Source organism: Olea europaea, unplaced genomic scaffold (genome assembly GCF_002742605.1).
Source record: "Olea europaea var. sylvestris unplaced genomic scaffold, O_europaea_v1 scaffold1661, whole genome shotgun sequence".
Taxonomy (NCBI): Eukaryota; Viridiplantae; Streptophyta; class Magnoliopsida; order Lamiales; family Oleaceae; genus Olea; species Olea europaea.
The window spans coordinates 75142-91846 of record NW_019234275.1 but is presented as its reverse complement, the minus strand read 5'-3'; the positions used below and the strand labels follow the sequence as shown (position 1 = coordinate 91846).

The 16705-nt window shown below is 32.5% G+C and overlaps 1 protein-coding gene across 1 annotated transcript; it reads left to right on the top strand.

Moving 5' to 3' along the window:
- The first annotated feature begins 8790 nt into the window (after positions 1-8790).
- Positions 8791-12784, top strand: LOC111377482 (perakine reductase-like). Its single transcript, XM_023000588.1, has 7 exons — positions 8791-9004; positions 9500-9670; positions 10612-10815; positions 11002-11174; positions 11653-11749; positions 11878-12031; positions 12271-12784. The coding sequence occupies exons 1-7, from the start codon at positions 8927-8929 to the stop codon at positions 12450-12452; spliced, it is 1059 nt and encodes a 352-aa protein (XP_022856356.1). The 5' UTR covers positions 8791-8926; the 3' UTR covers positions 12453-12784.
- The last annotated feature ends 3921 nt before the right edge of the window (positions 12785-16705 follow it).

Genomic DNA, 16705 nt, shown 5'->3' with positions numbered 1-16705 from the left:
GTATTTGCTTTCTTATCCTTGGTTCCCGTTCAATGCCAATATTTGAGGATGAATGATGTTCAACTTTCGAGGGAAACGAAGGTAGATCTTCAGTTAGTTCATCAAAAGTTATACTTTCAGTAAGTCGACCAACCCTTTGGAAGAACAAAAACAAGTTCTTATTCTTCTTGAGAGGAGGTTGACCTTCCATTTTCAATTCTTAAAATTGATTAAAAAAAAAAAAAAAAAAAAAAAAAAAAAAAAAAAAAAAAAAAAAAAAAAAAGGTAAAAAAGAAAAAAATCAATCGTCGGTGATATTATTCTAGCGACAATCAAAAAATAATTCATTAAGTTGACAAGGCAATAACAACAATCATTAAACTAACAAGACAACAACAACAATCATTAAGTCGACAAGGCAACATGCCAACAAGTTATTAAGCTGACAATGCAACATTTCAACAATAGTTAATTAACTAATTCAATATTTTACCGGCAAGGCCACAAGCGGAGACACGAGGTCATTTACTCCAAGGAACAAGGGAGTATATTAAGCTTTTACAATTTACTTTTCATACATGTCCTTTGGATCGGGACTGCGTCTATGCCTTGATAATGATAAATTTACCGCATTTTTGAAACTGAAAAATAATTCAATTAAGCATGTTGACAATCGAATTTTCAAAGCAGAAATTTTAAAAATACTTAAAGCAAAAAAGTTTCAAAATGCTCAAGTACTTATATATATATATATATATATATATGGCGACCATTTCAATTTTCAACAAATTACAAACAAAAAACAACTTCGATTTTTACAAAAACTTACACTCAATAATCAATAGTAACGACTAATATATAAAAAAAAATTGTCCAAGTTATAAAATCTGAGTTACTACCGACTACAGTTTCTACACTTCGAAACAACACTTACCAATTCAAAATCTGTTGACTTGTCCTGCTAAAATACACTTTTAAGAGATGAAATCTTTGATTTGGGTAATGGGTTTCTTAATTTTATGAAATTTTGGATTGAAAATTTGAAAAATAGGTTGGAGTCTTGGAGAATGGAGAGACCCAGAGAGAGGAATCACGGCTCCGTTTGATTTTGATTTCTAACTTATGTGGACCTGTCGGTTGTCAGAATGAAGGATTAATATTGGTTTGGTTTTGGGTTAAATGGATAATTAAATTTATCTTTTGTTTGGGCAAAAAAATTAAAGTTGGGTCATTTGCTCATTTTGTTGCAACTAGGCTTACACCACACAAGCTGGGTTTCAATTTTACACGGGCTGATTTTAAATTTTAAATAAGTGAACTTAAAAAAAAAAAAAACTAGACTTATTGGATCCGAGCTTGGGTGAGCAAGGGCTGTAACCCGAGCCTAGATCCACCCCTATATACTTGCCATTGAATTTAATTAATGTTATTTAGTATCACTAACACTAATTTAAGTGACATTACTAGTTGTCGAAATTACACCCCTATCTACTTTTCAAGATCAATTTTTTAAAACCATAGTTAAGGTTTGAATGTTCAAAAATAAGATATTTTGAATATTAAATATTATAATACAAATTTAATTAACCATAATTTATTTTCATTTTCTCTCTCTACATTTCGCCCCTTTCTTCCTCTCCGCTCTCCTCAATTCAAGCAGCTGATACCACACCACAAGAACCTGTCGTCGTCGGACAAGCAACCGGTGGTCAGAATAGTGCGGCTTGCCTAATCGACTGTTTTGCTGTCAATGATTGCTACGGGGAGAGGATTGATGCCGCTCCTCCACCTATCACATCTTCTCTCTTGCTACGTGAAGGGAATCATTGTCGTGACTGCAAGATTAGCACACCTGAGCGTTCCCCATTCACTTGTAGCAGTGTTGACTGCAAGATCGGCGTAGGTATAGGTGCAGTGACAGTAGTTTATGGTCTTGGGTTGAGCTCTTTGGTAATGTTGGTGGTGGCGATTACCAGTAATTTATTTATTTTTTTATTATTTTTTGTTGGTGGTGCTGTATGTTGTGGTTGTGTAGTGTCATGGGCTTGTGATGTGGTGGTATTGTGTGTGTTCCGTGGGCTGTGGGAGCGGTGATTGTGTGTGGTTGCTGTATTGATTGTTGTGTAAGGTGCGGTGGTTGGGTCTTTTGGTAGAGGAGGTGGTGCTGCTGGTCGTGATGTTGATGGTGGTGGCATTTGGGGTTGGTGGTGATGGTGGTTACTGCAGTAGCAAAATGGCGATGGTTTTGTATTGTTTTGCAGTAGTTTTGCATTGGTTTGTAATGGTGGTCGTGGTGGTGGATTGCAGTGGTTGTGGCGGTGGTTATGATGATCATGGTGGTTTGGTTGATTTTGTGACAACTAATTGGACTCGTGACCAAAATTGTGATTGTGACTCTCAATTGTAACTTACAATTTGGGAGTCACAGTTGATCGTGGCAGTTTTGGTGGTCATGGCGGTTTGGTTGATTTGTGACTCATAATTGGATACGTGACCTGAAAATTGTGACAATTGACTCACAATTGGATGTGTAACCTGAAAATTGTGATTGTGAATCGTAAGTGTTGGTAGTGATCATAAATTATTTAGTTGATTGTGACCATTAAATTGGTTAATCCGTGACTAATAAATAATATGCAATCAATGAAAAATATAAATTGTGACCGAAAAATATTGTGTGACCTAAAAAATTGTTAATCTGTGATCGATAATTTGTGATTGTATAATAAGTTGTTACTTGTAATATTTGTGATTTGTGACCAATAAATAAATTATGACTTATAAATTTTTCGATTTGTGACCGATGAACAAACTGTGACCTATAAAATTTTTGAATTGTGACCGTAAAATAAATTGTGACATAAAATTTCTGATTTGTGATCAAAAAATAATAAATGACGAATTAAATCGTTAATTTGTGACCAAATTATATAAATCTGTGACTTAAATATATTTAATTACTAAATTAATTAATTCAATTATAAATAAATTTTAATAAAAGTCTGATTTTTGAAATGTGAAACTTGTTTCTTATTTTTGAAATATGTCATAGTTAACCTCTTAGTTTCTGTTGCCAAGGGTTGCTAGCAATCCTCTATATTGGAATCTATGCACTTTAATGAGTCAAAAACAGATTTCATTTTTTATTTATATCAAAGTTTCTTAGATTATTGTTATTTCTTTGAAGCATGTTATCTTCTTGTGTTGTTATATAAATCTCTTAAACCGAGTTAAGAAGTGAGACGTACGGTGCGGTGTTAATTCATCTTTTGTATTTTCAAGTTTATTTTCAAAAAGAATAAATGTATATGTTTTTTCTTTTTCTTTTTTTTTCACAAAATTGAGTTGTGTTTAGGAGGTTATTGGTTCTTTAAAAATGTAAATAACATATCCTTCTCTTCTCAATTCATTATTATTATTATTATTATTATTATTATTATTATTTTAATTACGAATAGTTGGTGTTCTCCACATTATCTCATTTTAATCATCAAGGAACTTAAACTAATGACATTAAACACTAAAATTTAATTCTTAGCGTAACTTGAAGATAACTTTATTTGTGATTTTTATTCGATTCAGGTAGGGAACTTATAGTTCAACAACAAGGTAGTAATGACACCAAGTTACGTTATGGAACTTTGTTATTTGTACATTCGAGGGTTTAATCCCGGATGTACAAATAACGAAGCGATACATTATAGATAGTGATGTCAATGGGTCGAGCCGAGCCGGGTCGGCTCGGCTTGCACACGTGGCGAGCCGAGCTTGAGCTTGGCTCATTGATTTTGGCCGAGCTTAGCTCGGCTCACGAGCTCTAGCTCATCAATTTTTATTTTAAATTTTTTTAAATAGAGAAAAGTATAAATAATGTAATGAAAACACTTTTTAAAAAAATAAAAAATGTTAAAAAAATACAAATACTTTAATGAAGATAATTTTTTCTTTTTTTATTTCTATAATATTGTAATATTTTTTATAAAGTATAAAATATTTATGTAATGGAGACGAATTATTTTTTGAAATACATTTTTTTCGATTTCTTTTTAAAGTAGATAAAATGTAAACCCTCCTCATTTATCCGAGTTTGGAACCGGACACATCAATTTTAAGTAGGCGGAGTTAAAAACTGTACACGAACAACTTGTTGTAATGTGTACAATTTTTTAAAGAAAATTTTGATTAATATAATTAAATCAAATATCACTTACCTGACGACATGCAATTTCAACGTATTTATCTTGTAGTTGAAAATGAGCGTCATATCATTCCTTCACGCACATTAACGCTTCTAAAATATCTTCTTTTAGTCGGCTCCTGATATCGGTCAAAACCCTTTTACCTGCACTAAAAACAGATTCCGAAGCAATAGTGCTAATCGGAGGTGTCGGCAGATCTTTTACAATTACAGAAACAATTTTCCAACGTCTTTCATACTTTTACCAGAATTCATTTACATCTTCTGAACTTTTTTTAATTGTTCTGTCTGTTGGCATATTATAATTGAAGTAATTAATTAATTCGATAAGCATCGCATTTTTAGTTGCGGTAGATGTTTGATGAGATGTAAATATAGACGACATGACATTAGATGAATACATTACAGTTGCATCATATCTAAATGTATTAATGCTTTGAAATAAATTCATTATTTCGGCATTATCTTTTTCAATTTCAGCTGAAGGAATAGGTGCAGAGAGCACCCGACAAACATTCGCACACATTCTTTTCACATATAAATCACACATTCCACATAATGTTTTCTCTAAATTCTTATAAGTGATAGGTGTATCAAATATTAAGGATTTATTGATTTGATCAATTACATATTTAGTTCCCGAAATATTATATCGGGGATCCATTGCGCATGCTAAAGGAAATAACATAGGCAGTTCTTCCCAATATTTTTTAAACTTTAATTCCATGTCAATTATAATTTCACTAAAAGCAGGATTATTTTTATATTTATGGAATGTTCTTACAATTATATAAAAGCGTTCAAGCACCATACAGCTTGTGGGATAATAAATGCTGGATAAAATTTTTGTGGTCTCATAAAAAAATGTCAGAAATCGTTTTAACTTTCAAAGCTAAAACCCAATCGAATTCATTCAACATACTATCGTCATTACTTCTAACGTGTCTATTGTTATAAAAGTCAATTATCAAATGTTCGAAACATTCACATGACTTTAATAGCAAGTAGAGTTTCATCTATGGCCTACGTCGCTAACAAATATTTTAGCAATCGTCACCCCTAGATCGGTACAAAAATCTTCAAATGCTTGTTTTCTATTAGGATAGATCGTAATATATACTAATGTAGTGCTAATCCTTTGAAATTCATCATTTTTATGTTTTAACTCATCTTGCACAATTAAATTCAAGATATGACACATACAACGAATATGAAATAAATACCCACCAAAATCAGGTTGAAGTGTTCTACACAATTTATCGACGACTACCTTATTAACATTAGCATTATCAAAAGTAAAAGTAAAAGATCGAATTTTAGTCTCGCAATTATATTCTTTAACAATAGTGATAATAGCATTATATATATTATTAGTATTGTGAGGAAATTCAATAATTCTAAAAACAATAATTTTTTTATTCATGCACCAAAGTAGGTCTATATAGTGTATGTTGCAACTATATATGCTCTTTTATTAACCCATTCTCATAGATCAGAGGTTTAAGATATAACACTCCTATATTGTTGTAAATCCATAATTAATTGTTGTTTTGAATTATTGAAATATTGTATTGTATCAGCACGAAAATTGTTTCGACTTACCCCAACGTAACTTGATTGCAGATATTCTTTCACGAACGAGACGAAGTGTTGGTTGTCTGCAATAGCCAAAGCCAACTCAGTGGTGGTAACAAATTTCACCATTTCAGTTCGAGTATTGTCCTTCAAATACATCCACGTGAATAGGGGTGAAGTCATAGAACCGGCGCCTAGACTACCAAATTGCAATTGTTTTGACCAGTTGGAAGAAGTCCATGTCTGGCCGTACATGATTTGTAGTGGCGATTGAGATGAGTTGTAACGACCCAAATTTTTTATTGGATTTTATTATTTTTTTTATTTTTTTTATTTTAGTCGCTACCAACTTTATTATAAAAGGATCAAATTTATTGGAAACCACATGATTAATAAATTTTAAATTATCATCTTAAAATGAAATGACATTTGACCGTATTTAACATTTTTTATACTATCATGATTAGTGAATATGGGTTATGAATATTTTTATCATAAAATCCAATTCAAAATACAAATGAATAATACAACTCCACTACATAAAGTTAATTGTGGTAGGCAAACAATTGAAAATTTGGTGTGAAGTACAGAATCATTGTTTTGGCCATGCATGTTATAAATATTGAAAAGGCTGTAGATGCCTTAGAAAAATGCAAAAGTCTTTGACGTGAACTTGACAGTTAATCAATTTTCTTTTAACCATTAAAATCGATAAAAGCAGTAATATATAGTTCGAGCTCTATTTAAAATGAATTAAACAACAAAACATCCATGTAACAAATAAACATAAATGATAACTTAATCTTTAAAATAGGATGTCTATGGCAATGAACTAAAATTACTTGTTAAAATTATAAATTCTTGTCCAGCAAATGAGGCACAACCACGCATCGAACCACCACGCTCCAACAGGACCCGATCTAACCTGTGAGGTGTATGAAAAGGGTGAGTACATGGGAATACTCAATAGGATATTACATTAATGGTGCGATCCCGAAAAATAATTTTAACACAAGTGTCAGAATACCATACCATCGCATAACTTTAAATCCGGTAAGAGCTCACATCATATCATTTCATTTCATTGTACCGGAATGGCCATATCATTCATATCATAGCATTAATATCATAACTTTAACTTTCATAAATATGAAATTCGTCCACATGTAGCCAAAATAATTAAACGGGAAATTAAAAAAATACTGCACCTCATATCCTACCTTGTTAAACTGCTTAAATTTTGGAAGTCAAAACAAGGTTCACGCTCCAACAATTTCTTGAAATAAGAAAACCCAAAATCACGTTGCAACTATCTTTTCTTTTCTTTCTGCCTTATCGTGCAATAATATTACAGTGAAGTGAATGAAAGCTATTGTTTTCATATGATATAATAAAAATATCTATATAAAAAAAATGAGGAAACGTGTGGGAGTGGGGAAAGAGATATGGATCAAAATAGTTGAAACAGAAACTTGACCCAAATCTTGCCAACTGCCCACAATTTAAAAAAGTAATTTATATCTTACACGTGGCAGTGCACCATATATATACAAGGGAATTTGTTTTAACCATTAGGAACGTGGCTTCCCATAATTCTCTCTCTCTCTCCTTTATTTCATTTAATAAACAAATCAATTATCACTTACCTACCACCTACTTAGAATCCTAGTACTTCACGTGAGACCTCCCAATGCAAAACACAATTAATAAAATATTATTATTAATAATAAAACAATAAAATATCTCAACAACTTTCATCTCTCTCTCCACGTAAATTCTTCCAAACAAAAGTAATAAAAATAATATTTTAATGTTATATCTTCCGGCTTCGATAACTTAGGCTCGACTAACCCAAATTAATTTTTTCTCGAATCTAAAATGCGTCTTTAATTATTATCTATCTAACGAGCCCAATATTCGTATACTTATCATCGTCCCGTCAATATTTATATTTTAATCTAAATATTATTAAAGTTTACTTTATATACACTTTAGTCCCTAAACTTTCAAAACATTAAAAATATAACATAAATAAAATTAAATTATATTCTATAAAATTTCGGGATATTATATGAGTGGTATCAATTCCTTTTTGTCATGTCGATCTTTGTTGGTAGTATTTACATACTGCCTTAAATTCTGCAAGGTCAGCGACGACTTTTTCCGTTGAAATCAACTTAAAGTGATCTCAACATTTTGCTTATTTTTTGCCCTTCCGCTTTCCCCTTGCTTCTAGAATGTTTAATTTGACATCTTCGTCTTCATGTTCCGCTTCGGGAACCTTAGTATCATCCAAATCAATTGGATTGTAGCTTTCATGACCGTGAATGTGACATATTCAAGTATGAGTACGTCATTTAGACCGGTAAATTCATTTGGAAATTGACTTGCGGCGTCCTAGGCGATTCGCCATGTGAACCACATTCCGTATCTAATAAGCTCTCAACAAATGAGCGTTGATCCGTTTGTTTGATTATTTATGATGAAATCCAAATATAATAAATAAAAAAATATAAATGTAGTGAGAATTGAGAATTTGATGAATTGAAATTGTAACTAAATAAATTGTAAAAAATTAATCGATATTGTATATTTTGTAGTATAAAAGAGTAAAAAGTCGATAATTGATATAATAAAATATAGTTGAGAAATGAGAAGTAGTGATTGAGAAGATAATTGATATGAAAAAAAAAGAGGAGTTAAGAGAGTATTTATAATGGAAGGAAAAAAAAATAAAAATAAAAATATTTCAATGACCAAACGGTAATTGAAAAAGTGATCAAAACGGTCACTTTTTTTTAAAAAAGTGACCGTTTGGCTCGCAGCTCATTTCAACGAGCCCCCACTAGGCCCGCTCTGCTCGTGCTTGAGCTTGTAATTTTATGAGCCCAGACAACCCACGAACCTTATTTCGACGAGTCGATGATGCCCTTTTGACATCCCTAATTATGGAGGCTGCTCTATGCTTCGTAACGTGTCCTAAAATTTAATGTTATCTTCTATATAAAGTAGTCGCTTGGCCTCCCTTTTATGGCACTCATGTCCCTCAACTTTTAAAATTATGGCACTTAGGTTCAGAACCTTACGTAATCGCTGACGCAGAGCCTGACCCAGCTGGTTTTCCTCTGTGGACGTCGTGGGATCTTCAACTCACTGGAAAAAGAGCGGTTTGATATGAAAAGCGGTAGAAAGTTAGCAATGGCTGAACAATTTGAAATGCCGCGAGTGAAACTTGGAACCCAAGGACTAGAGGTATGTATTCTTCTTTTCTTAATTCATTCAGCTTCAGATTCGATTCAATTTGTAAACCCATTTGAAGTTTTTTTTTTTTTTTCCCCTCAACCGAATGCATCAAGAGATCTATTTGATTCAATTGGTAACCTTTTTGGTTGATGATTTAGCAATCTCTGTACATTTGCAATTATTTTTGTAGGTATCTATTACATTTTCTCTTGATGCTATCTATAACGTAAGTGTATAACACTGTCAATTTAATTATTAATTCATGAAATTTGTGTTCAATAAGAGGGCAAAAAAAATCTGGTTAAAATCGTTATTCGTCCATCTAAAAATTACATGTAGAGTGCTAAAACTTAAGTAAAAGTTATACTTGACTTTGAAGAAATTTCAAGATGAAACACTTGCAGTTGTTTCCTTAAAGATGGAACAGTCATTCATTAGTTTCTTCCGATAATGTATTCTTGAATCTAATTCTTCTTCCAGTGATATAGCATTTTTTCCTTGCAGGTATCAAAGTTAGGTTATGGTTGTATGGGGCTTTCAGGTAACTACAATAATCCAGTTCCTGATGAGGAAGGAATTGCGGTAATTAAAGAGGCATTTAGTAAAGGCATTACGTTTTTTGACACTTCTAATCTCTATGGTGTGAACTATGCCAACGAATACTTGGTGGGAAAGGTAATTTCTCAGATACCTTACATTATGGCAGCACACTATCTGCTGCCAAGCTACTTTTTTCCTTTTTAGTCGTTATAAGATGATGGGAATAGCTGATTAATATTCATCCCCTGAAATTGTGAGGTTTCTTTTGCCAAAACACATACAATCTTTATATTTGTACTATCAACAACTAATTTTATAGTTGTTTTATTTGCTGCCACATTACTTTTTTGAGTTATTGGTGTCGGACTTGTGCATTAAAGTCCTGGAAAGTTGCTTTAGCCCATAAGCTGTGACCCATGAGGCCAACTGCACGAGTTGTATCCTGGGCTTGTTGCAAAGGCTGAGGCATAATACATTTTAGCATGTCTGCACTTATGTAAGGATGGTATCACTCAGATAATTTGATGTTAAGGAAACTACACTTTAGAGGCTGGTATTTATGGCCAACTTTGGGTTTGATTTGTTTGAACAGGTTTGTGAATATTGGTTTTGTTCTTCCATTTGCTTATTTAACCCAGCGACTACAATGACAATAAGAGAATAAATTTAAGGATAAAAAAATTATGGACGGACATCTTTCTTGAATATCCACCTGCTTAAAACTTCGTGCTCAATTATGTAAATTATTATCCAACTTTGAATTTGATAAAAATTTCCTACAGAATTCTAGAAGTATGATTGATAAAAGTGCAGCTTTTGTATCTGTAGGATCTACAAAAATTTACGTAGGAATACAATATTAAAAAGTTTTAATCTATGAAGAAGCGATTCGTTGGAAGGGTGATATAAATTGGTCTTTGGATTATTCTCGAAGTCATTTTTAACTCCTGCTTTGCTGTAATGGACCAATAGATGACAAATAGATGACTATTGATTCAAAAACCATTAAGTGTAACATATGAACATTTTGTTGGTCATCTTTGAGTGTTCTTACTGAAGATATTCCAATGTTGCAGGCACTAAAGCAGTTACCTCGAGAAAAGATTGAGTTAGCTACAAAATTTGGAGTAGCCGGAATTACACCGACTGAGGTTATAGTAAAAGGTTCACCGGAATATGCCCGTTCTTGCTGTGAAGATAGTCTGAAGCGTCTTGATGTGGATTATATTGATCTCTACTACATACATCGAATTGATAAGACTGTGCCTATTGAAGCGACAGGGGGGTTTTTTTTTTTTTTTTTTTTTTTTTTTGTCGTATACAATTATTTTGATTAATGACCATGAATCTCATTTTCTCTTGTATTTGTTTTTCTTATCATGCTTTCGAATTTACTCACATATTACCTCATGTTATGAACATTTTTAATTTTTTTTAATTTTTGTGTGTGTGTGTGTGTGTCGCAGATGGGAGAACTTAAAAAACTTGTCAACGAGGGTAAAATAAGATATATTGGATTATCAGAAGCTAGCCCAGACACAATAAGGAGGGCTCATGCGGTTCATCCCATTAGTGCTCTACAAATAGAATATTCCCTTTGGACTCGTGACATTGAAGAAGATATAATTCCAGTTTGCAGGTTTTCCTTAATTCTCAAATATGTCTATTATAGTTTCATTTTCAGTAAATAGTTTGACAAATTGCAATTTAATTGGGAACTTAAAAGCAGATGCTTGAATTTGAAATTGGCTTTTTCAGAACATAGAGTTAGTAATTGATGTCATTTTCCTTCTAGGATTAACATTGCAATGTTTGGCTCTTATTTTCTATTTTAATAGTTCACGTTTGTGTACTTTTCTTCTTGATATGAACTTGTCTTTATCATAGCGTTAAACTACCGAACACTTGGTATTTTGAACATTTGCATAAAAGAAGTATTTTTCCTTCTTTCAGTCTATGTTGCAATTTCCCAATTCATCTTCTATTTTTCCCCGGTCCATCTTCTATCCACTATTATGTTTCAGGCATATATAATTTTTCTTACTGTTATCCTCCCTTCAGTAGTTGTGTTCTCATATAGGATTTATTTTCTTTTTCTTCTTGGAATGGATGATTAGGGAACTTGGAATTGGAATAGTTCCATATAGTCCAATAGGCAGAGGGTTTTTTGCTGGGAAGGCCATAGTGGAAAAGGTGCATCCAAATAGTGCATTGGTATGTTTGCATCTATGTCTATTAATTTTCGTTGTGTAATTTCTTCTTTTATAACCAAAATGATTTAGTAGTTTCTTCGATTCAGTAATGTGTATTTGCTGAACATTGCCTAATTTTCTTACCATCAGGAAAATCACCCAAGGTTTACTGGAGAGAATTTCGATAAGAACAAGGCCATTTATTTTCGTATAGAGAAGTTAGCTAAGAAACATGGATGCACTCCTGCTCAACTTGCTATTTCATGGGTTCTTCATCAAGGAGATGATGTTGTACCTATTCCGGGTAAGCCCATTAATAAGCCCTAGTCTTTAAAAAAATCATATTTCTTCGAACTCATTTTTCACAGTATATGTAAACTCAAAATTTTCCTTACTTTTTAATTGCATATTCTTATATATATATATATATATATTATAATTGAAAAATACGGATGATGACAGAAATATATATTGTAATAATAATCTCATGAATTTGTTTTGATTTTAGCAATCGTATGTCAATCAATCTTGTAATATTTGTAGGTACGACCAAAATAAAAAATCTCCATGAAAATATTGGCTCCGTGAAAGTGAAACTTACCAAAGATGATTTGAAAGAGATTTCTGATGCAGTACCTGTCAATGAAGTGGCAGGGATAAAAACTCCCACAGAGGCTCTTGAAAGTTTCACGTGGAGATATGCCAATACCCCACTCCCAAAATGAACACAGAAAAATGGATAAATGCTTATATCTTATGTTTTGGAAGAAGAGAGATTCGAATTCTAGTTCCATTTGCAACTTCTTCGACTTCATGTTACCATTTCTCGAGTCAACGATGTAAGCAGTGTTTTTCTTGAGTATGTGATTTTATACAAGGTACTACGAATAAAGCGTGCTGTCGAGTGCTATCTATTAGTAGAGTCATTGAATATTGTACTATTTCTTCCAGCTTTGTAATGTTCTTCTCTTAATAGGTTTAATATCAACTAGGTTTCGGGTAATTTGAACATGCATTCTTCGTAATTAAGGAAGCGAAACTACCGGACAATCTTCAATTTTCACCTTATTTTATTTGATTAATGTTGGAGTAAAAGATCGTATCATGTTTGCTGGCAGCTTCAGTTCTCCCCTGGTGCATAATAAGATACCATTAGGGCTGCTTCACTCGATCAGCATTAGTCTCCGTTTGTTATCATTTACTTTACATTCTTTTTTATTATTTTTTCAACAGTATTCATTTTTAACTACACATTCTTCATTAAAATAATATTATACGCAAATAAAAAAAAATTCATTCTTTTTTAACTATACATTCTTCATCAATCATTATTTTATAATACATTTCTTCAAATTGATGGGGCTCAAGTAGGGCCTTAGCAAGATATAAAATTGCTATTCCAATCTTTTGCCAAGTGCTCCGACACATTACCTCTTAATTAGTTCAAGACTTCTTGGATAAGATGTGGCAATGATCAAATCGACATGTGGGCCGACGACTAAAGGCAAGGCTCTACCCGGTCCATAGACCTTAAAGAAAAAGAAAAAGCAAAAATTTGAGATTTAAGTTAATGGTATAATATTTTTGAAAAGTTAATGAATCAAATCAAGCCCTCAATAATCGATGCTTTTTGTCGGTAGGAGTCGGTCAAAATTGTCCCCGCTCGGCGCAAGACAATAGTGACGAGGACGGAGCCAGCACCAAGGCGACCATCTGTGTTGGCTCTATCGAGAAAAAAATATTGAGCAACTGCACGCGCTTGCGTAACATAGGCGAGCATTTGAAGAATATTTTACATTTTAGTGTATTTATATACTGATTGAAGAATTTTTAAATATTTACCCTAGCTCTCTCGAATTCTTGGATTTACCCTTGTATGAACGACTATAGTTATTGTCAGGATGAAGTTAGGAAATTTAATGGAGAAGATATTTAATAAAGGTTAATAATAATAATAATAATAACAACGTGACAACACAATCATACTAAAAATGACATACATTACAATTGTTCTCATCTTGGCGATCTCCTTGATAATCCCTTGCAGTCTGTAGTTCTTATATATACTAAAATTTGATCACAGAATGTGCTATATGTTCAAGGTCCAGATGGCCCTTGACAAGTATCTCTATCTTTGATCACTGACTACTATAAATTAGAATGAGAGATCTTCTTTTACTTGAGTGGTTACGTACATGATTTGCTTACGGATGGAAAACCTTTTGAATTTTGATAGTATGTTTTTGTCTGCTACTGACCTTGTCCTCATGGTTCGATGAGGTAAAACAAACCTTTCTAAGACTCGATTTGTGAAGTTATATTAGTTGTACAGATAAATCGAATTGCATGTCACCTCAACATTTATTTATGTCAAAAAACTATTCCAGGTAGCAGGGTTTCATTTTGTATATTCATTGCTCTGCCATTCGACTTTTATCGTTTTTCGCCCAAGCTAATAGGACTTTGAATGCATAGATAAGGCCGAAGGAACATGTGGGATTGCAACTTGCTCACATGTTCAAACTTGTGTGAATAAATGTTGAAAGCGGTGAGGCGGTGTTCGGTTCTTCAAACAGATAAATACTAAGAGTCTGTTTGAGAGTAATTTTTCTCACCAAAAAATTAGGTAGTCGTTGATTTGCATTTTCATTTTCAATAGTTTTCCCCGAAAACGATCCGTTTTCCGCGTCTTGAGCATTTATAACTAAAAACGCTAAAAATGATAAAAAGTCGTTTTGCGTTTTCAGTTATAAATTTTAACTCATTTTCAAAAATACGTTTTCAAAAACGACGGACCAAACGCGTTTTTCGCATTTTCGAAAACGGAAAACAGAAAATGGGTCTAAAACGGCAAATCAATCACGGCCTTAATTTTTACCGTTATTTTACTATTCCAGACGTCATATTTGACTTTTTCTCTCAGATGTGGACCCAACTTTTCTTCTAACGGTCAAAAAATCAATTCTCAAAATTACTCACAAATAGGTTATAAGTGGCTTTTGCAACGTGTCACCCTTGGAAAATGACTATTTTTTTGTCAAAATTAGCGAAATGACAAATTTTTAAAGTTTTCAGGAAAAGTTCATTTTATCCGCTGGACAGCTTTCGGTGTCTTGGAAGATAATTCAATTATCATAATAGTTTCAACTGTCTTCCATCTGTTTATGTCCTCATTTGGTCTCCAATAAAATATTATTTCATTTTTCTCTCTTCTTCTAATCTACAATTTTTGTTTTAAAAAATGACATAATTGATATCTTGAATACAAAAGCGGTCGTTTTCTTAAATTCCTTAAAAGGTAACCATTTTTTTTCTCTCGCTAGAGAGGATGCCTACACCCAATCCCTACAGCATGACACGTACGTGTCATGATTGTGGGAAGCGGTGAAGTGGTGCTTGGATAAACATTGGAGATAGTAACCGACAGATTTAGAGAAGGGAAATTAGAGATATTTTCATGGCCATTAATCTCACAAAAGCACTTGGATTAAATTAATTAGAGTGCTTATCTAACCTTATATAACAAATTAGGGCGTAAACTGTTTTATTTGAACTGTTTGAAATATTTATTTAAATCAAACAAATTAAAATAATCGTGTACGAAACCAAACCAAATCAATAATAATTTGGATTTTGCCACTTGTAAATTAACTTTCACCATGTTATTGCGCAGGAAAATATGTTGACAAAAAATTATTGAATAAAAAGACGACTTTTTTTTTTTTAAACTGTCCAACAGCATTCGATCAAAAAAGCTATCAAATAGAATATACAACAAATGTGATTGTAATAAGAACCTTGTTACATGTACATTTTAGTTTACACTTTGTCACGTGTCATTATCTTATTTGACAGTTTAAATTTCAAACAATTTTTTCATCTAATTAACACTTGACAACAATGCAAGTGTCAATTAAAGTGTCAAAAATCAGTATACAAATAACAAAATTCTTGTAATAATCTCCAGTTGAATTCTGTTTCAAAGTGAGATATATAGATTTCCGAAAAAAATGGTACTGTTCGCCTGAAAATTTAACAGAATATTAAAAAATAATAAAATATCCTTAATTACAAAACAGTAATAGCTGATGGTTACTAATTAAAGCACAATATGCAAGGGAATGAGATGTAAGACATGACAAATAATAAGTGAAGTAAATTTTGCGTTAAATTGAGAGTTAAAATAATATTTTCATAAGTATTTTTCTGTCTTGTCCCCCATGAGACAAGTTACATGTTAGCCACCTAAAAAATAAAAAATTTCATGTTCGAAGCCCACAAGTTGTTGCAACACATTTTTGAAACGATGAAACCTTTATTTCACAAGGCATCTTTCATCACATCGTTCCAATTTAATGATCTTTTCTTCTGTATGTCTAATGACAATTGTGCAGCAAAAGCCTCTCAATCTACTTTTTAGGCTGCGAGCCTAGAGCATAAGGTGGCTATTTTTTAGTTAATTTAAAGTCACCTCTGATATTGGATAACCGGATGTGACGCCATGAGATTTGTCTTGTGAGTCATTAGGATGAGTCACATATCACACATCTAACAAGAATTACCTATTCGCTCTTGCTATAAAAGTTCGCACTTGGTATCATTCGAATGTGATGAAATTTCTACGAAGTAAAAAATTGTTTGACATTTTCTGTTCAACTGGAATCCAAATACTCATGTTCTTGTTCATTGTTCATCCTACCTCCCGTCAGTACTTTCTCGACGTTAATTAACTTGGACGTTGAAGTGCCCGTGATTGCCTTTCTTAATGGTGGAGAAGGTCACGTGCACCTAACTTTTGTTTGAGTTTGCATAAACTTGACATGTGGAGCAGGGGAGAGGGGGTATAGTCACCAGATCTTAGTTTTACACGTGCCAATTACTCATCATTCACGTCTACTGGATACAAGATCATTATATATATATATATATATATATATATATATATATATATATATATATATATATATATATATATATA

Bases quoted from the DNA above. Each gene is read 5' to 3' on its own strand.
- LOC111377482 (XM_023000588.1), top strand. From the start codon at position 8,927: ATGAAAAGCGGTAGAAAGTTAGCAATGGCTGAACAATTTGAAATGCCG. The intron at 9,005-9,499 runs GTATGTATTCTT...TTTTCCTTGCAG, and splicing joins TTGGAACCCAAGGACTAGAG to GTATCAAAGTTAGGTTATGG. The intron at 12,032-12,270 runs GTAAGCCCATTA...TAATATTTGTAG, and splicing joins TGATGTTGTACCTATTCCGG to GTACGACCAAAATAAAAAAT.